Below are 4,648 nucleotides of genomic sequence, written 5' to 3' on the forward strand. Positions count from 1 at the left end.
TTTAGCAGTGACTTTAAAATCCTTCCGTCCAATACATACATTTTAAAAAAATACTTTCATAAATAGTTTATTATCTTATATTTTTAAAACATTATCATTAGAAAATAATTAGGATAGATTAAAGACATGAATTTTTTTTACCGTAAAAAAACATTTATCTTTAATATATTAAAACAGAATACATGTTTAGGCGCCAATTTTAGACCAAAATCCCGCCTAAACACGTGCATCGCACGGGGTAAAGTACTAGTGAAAAAATAAAGATAGAAATGTCTTTAAGGACAAAAAAGGTATTTAAAAAAATAAGGGTAGAAATGTCTTTTTGGACATTTTATCCCCTTTCAAAGTGACTCATTTTTTCACCCAACACAACAAGTGATATGCACTATCATTGAGGGGGCAGATCGGAAATTCCAGTATTTCGTAACCTTCTCGAATCCAGAAACTCGAAACCCTAATCTAACCCTAACATTGGCACCAGGTACAGACCCACCAATCTCCGCATCTCACAATCCCTCACATCTTCTTGTTCTCCTCCTAACTTTCTTATCGATTCTACTTCTTCATATAATTTATATATTTATTTGAAATTTTGATGCCGATACGAGATGCCTCCGAAGCAATCAAAAGCTGATGTAGCGAAGAAGCAGAAGGTTGTAGAAGACAAAACTTTCGGTCTCAAGAACAAAAACAAGAGCAAAGCAGTTCAGAAATATGTGCAGAATCTTAAGTCTTCCGTGCAGCCCAAATCCGACCCCAAAGTCGATGCAAAGGTAATGTTTTTAATTATCTTAGGGCTTTATGTAATGTAATACCAGGTTTTTCAAATGGGTTTTGTGTTTAATCTGTTGTGTTTTGATTGTGACAGAAAAAGAGGGAGGAAGAGAAGGCTAAAGAGAAGGAGCTGAATGATTTGTTCAAAATTGCTGTCAGTCAGCCTAAAGTCCCCGCTGGTAATCATTTTATTTCACTGTTTTATATTTTTTGTTTACAAAGTTCAAATTTTTTGGATTATAGGTGATGGGTTTGTGTTATTCGGTGATGCTGGGAACTGATGTATCTGAGTTTTTTTTTTGTTAGGTGTCGATCCAAAGTCTATATTATGTGAGTTTTTTAAAGTGGGTCAGTGTGCTAAAGGCTTTAAGTGCAAATTTTCCCATGATTTGAATGTTCAGAGGAAAGGAGAAAAGATTGACATATATAGTGATAAGCGCGATGATGGTATGTAGTTGGTTGATGCTGATTGTTTGTTTGTTATTGTTTTGATTCTGATGAGTTTTCTGTTGTTCCATTGTTTAGATACAATGGAGGAATGGGATCAAGCGACATTGGAGAAAGTGGTGGAGTCAAAGCAAAATGAGTATAATCAGAACAAACCAACTGACATTGTATGATTTATTATTATTTTTATTTGAATTATGTTAAATTCTTTTGCATGTTAGATTGTTGTGTGCTTTATTCAAATAATATTTTTTGAAAGTGCTTATGGATTTGGATAGAACACTATGACCAAAGTTGATTTATGTAGCCGACACCACTCAATTGGATAAGACTTGCTTCTTGTTGATGTTGTGTTATATATCTGGAAATAACATCTATCTGTTGTTTATGCACTTTGTTTAGGTATGTAAACACTTTTTGGATGCGGTTGAGAGGAAGCAATATGGTTGGTTTTGGGCATGTCCCAATGGCGGTAAGAATTGTATCTATAGACATGCACTTCCACCTGGGTATATTTTAAAATCCCAAATGAAGGCTTTGTTGGAGGAAGAATCTGATAAAATGCCTATTGAGGAAGAGATTGAAAAGCAGGTTTGTTGTTTTTCTTCTTATACAAAGCTATGTCATTTGATAATTGAATCAGGGTGTCTAATACAATATGTTGCATGGTTTAGCGTGCCCAAGTGAAAACTACAACCCCTATGTCTACCGAGTTGTTTCTCCAATGGAAGAAGAAAAAGATGGATGAGAGAGAGGCTAGTTTGGCTGCCCAACAGGCAGAGAGGGCTAAGAATGACCGTATGAGGTATGTTCATTATCTGTTCCCCATCATTCACATATGAACGTGTATGGATGGGCCCTCCCTTTTATTCAAGGAAAAAGTGGAAGAACTGCATTTGTTGAGCATGTTTTTTATAAGGGTATAGATGGTATGAAGGTTAATGTACTTTTTTTTCTTCTCTTTTTTCCCTAATGATGTTGTATTGTCTCCTTAAATGCAGTGGGCGTGAGCTGTTTCTGTCAGATGCTAGCTTGTTTGTGGATGATGCTGAAGCATATGATAAGTACCATAGACAACCTGAATCTGATGAAACTGAACAGAATGTAAGTTTTTTCTCCATGCCTGTTTTTCTCTGTATAGTTTTAATTCCTTTTCTGTGTGTATGTTTTGAGGCTGTTATATGATTGGAAGTTTGCAGCTTTATTCAATATGAAAATTTCTCGGTTGGAAAATTTATTGGTCATAATTGCCTTTTCTTGTTATGATAATATAAACAAACCTATTTTTGAAGTTGTATACATTTATGTACCGTTCAACTTTTCTTTTGGGTTCTTAGGTTAGACATGGGATGTATTCAGCCCATTCCCTTCCCAAATAGTAACAATTGGGATTTAGGGTCTGAATGAGCTTGTGTAACTTTGGATGCATGAGCAGTCGCAAAACAGATTGCTTTTAGAAGTTAATTCTCCTCCTGTATTGGGCAATTAGCTATAAATTTTGAATGCAAGTATAGTTTGAATGTTATAGTGTGAGGTGTAATCAGTGTGTCATCTCTAGGTTTGCCTAGACTTGTTGAGCTGGCAACTTGTAGTAAGTTGTATTGCAAATGTGTTTAACTTCCTGTTTGAAATCCCAAAAGCATGGCCTTGGAAAAAGATACAAAAGATGGGCGGGCTATTGGCCGTAACATGGTTTGGGCTTGTCCAATCCTTACACAAACCAAACATGTTGTGAAATTATTTTGTATGTTTGTTCATTGTAGTATAGGATTTCCTAGAGAAAAAATAGGTTGGGATTGCCTATATTTGAGCTATCAAGGATATGTATCAGAGTTTTTTAACCCTAAGCTCTTATATGAAAGGTAGTCAAACCGCTAGGACTCTAGGAGTAGAGAAAGACATAGAGAAACGATTAAGAAAAATTTCGAGATTAACTAATTGGGTAAAAGTATGGTATTTGATGAAAAATTATAGCGCCGTTTGACCCATGCAGCGATCCCACTTAGTAGGATAAAATTTGGTTGTTGTTCATTATTGTTCTAATAAGAAGTCCACTTGGTTTGTAAGGTAGTTGCAAAGTGTGTGGCAAAATATTTCTTAATACATGGAAATTATTTTGTATTGTATTAAGTTTACCATTGTGGCTAGTTCTTAGTTCCAAGCACTTTGAAGTGATATAAAATGTATCTTTAGGCTGGTTCCAAGCACAATATGTATACAATTGTAGCTAGTTCTCGGTTCCACACACATTGCAAATGCAATTGCGTTGCAGCTAGTTTTTTTTATTCCATATAATTATGACCTTCCTATATGGAGGAGTTCAAAATATGTAGAATGTTTTGGAGGGCCTTTACAAATTGTCCAAATCGTTTTCCTTTTTTGTAATAGTCTTATGAGATTAGTTAAGATACTAATGAGATAAGAAACTGATCCTACAAGGTAAACTAAAATACTAACATAAAATAGAATATTATAGGATATTTTTTACTATTCTAATGATAGCCAATTTGAAGTTTTCTTTTTTCATGGGCATAGTCTAATGATAACCATATTATGTTCTTGTTTCCAAGGAAGGGTAGTGGCTTCTTGGTTAACTCTTGTCTCATTTTCCCTCTTACTTGAAGTGCAGTGTCTATTTTATTTTTGATATACTTTGACCATATATTATGGTTTGCTAATCATTGGATCCAATTTCAGGGGTCTGGGAGTGCCGCAAATAATGGTCCTAGCACCTCAGCAACAGGTGGTGCTGATGATGAACTTCCTGATGATATTGACGACGATGATGAACTGGACTTGGATGAGTTGGATGAATTGGAAGCTAGTTTAGCCAAGACATCAATCCAAATTAAGGAAGCTGAAGCTTAATCCCGAGAAATAATCTCGATCTTGATGTGATATTTTTATGCATCTGCTGAACAATATATCATTTGCTTCTAGCCATTGGCATTCCTTCCATTTGAGGAAGTTTTTCATATGAAGCCTTTGATGATAATGAAATCACTATTTGCAGCATTGCATTTGGTATGGATGATGACAGTTTGGTACGATTCGGTTTTCTGTAGTTAGGTCGCTCGATGAACCTGTGACTGTGACACTTTTGTTGTTTGAATATGGATGGTCTTTGTATAGACTATACCTTAATTTTGTTATTTGAGTTTCCTCCCCTACCTTGCAGAGGCTGCTTCAAATTGAAGCTGCCACTGCATAAAGTGATTGCACTTGTGTTGTGTATGCTTACGAGTTTACGGTTGAAAGAAAATGAAAAGGAAAGCAATAAGAGGGATTAAGACCTAAGTGTCCTCATTCGAAATTAAAGGTAAGTAGAGGAAATAGAGAAAAGGAACGGGAGTTTCATCCCTGGAATTTTCTGTTGATTTAAGAAATTCGAGACAGTATAATAGAAAATGTTTGGTTTGCAAAATTT

The 4,648-nt window shown here is 35.2% G+C and overlaps 1 protein-coding gene across 2 annotated transcripts; it reads left to right on the top strand.

Moving 5' to 3' along the window:
• Positions 1-345: 345 nt before the first annotated feature.
• LOC131644567 (zinc finger CCCH domain-containing protein 11-like) lies at positions 346-4,391 on the top strand. Of its 2 annotated transcripts, XM_058915109.1 has the most exons (9): positions 346-481; positions 609-773; positions 869-953; positions 1,081-1,221; positions 1,300-1,388; positions 1,624-1,812; positions 1,896-2,026; positions 2,223-2,325; positions 3,919-4,391. In XM_058915109.1, exons 2-9 carry the CDS (start codon positions 609-611, stop codon positions 4,087-4,089), a joined length of 1,074 nt encoding a protein of 357 aa, XP_058771092.1. In that variant the 5' UTR covers positions 346-481; the 3' UTR covers positions 4,090-4,391. The 2 variants fall into 2 exon arrangements, with proteins under 2 accessions (XP_058771092.1, XP_058771091.1); XM_058915108.1 differs by having other exon boundaries at positions 375-773.
• The last annotated feature ends 257 nt before the right edge of the window (positions 4,392-4,648 follow it).

Source organism: Vicia villosa, linkage group LG1 (assembly GCF_029867415.1).
Source record: "Vicia villosa cultivar HV-30 ecotype Madison, WI linkage group LG1, Vvil1.0, whole genome shotgun sequence".
Taxonomy (NCBI): Eukaryota; Viridiplantae; Streptophyta; class Magnoliopsida; order Fabales; family Fabaceae; genus Vicia; species Vicia villosa.

Bases quoted from the DNA above. Each gene is read 5' to 3' on its own strand.
- LOC131644567 (XM_058915109.1), top strand. From the start codon at position 609: ATGCCTCCGAAGCAATCAAAAGCTGATGTAGCGAAGAAGCAGAAGGTT. The intron at 1,222-1,299 runs GTATGTAGTTGG...TCCATTGTTTAG, and splicing joins TAGTGATAAGCGCGATGATG to ATACAATGGAGGAATGGGAT. The intron at 2,326-3,918 runs GTAAGTTTTTTC...ATCCAATTTCAG, and splicing joins CTGATGAAACTGAACAGAAT to GGGTCTGGGAGTGCCGCAAA.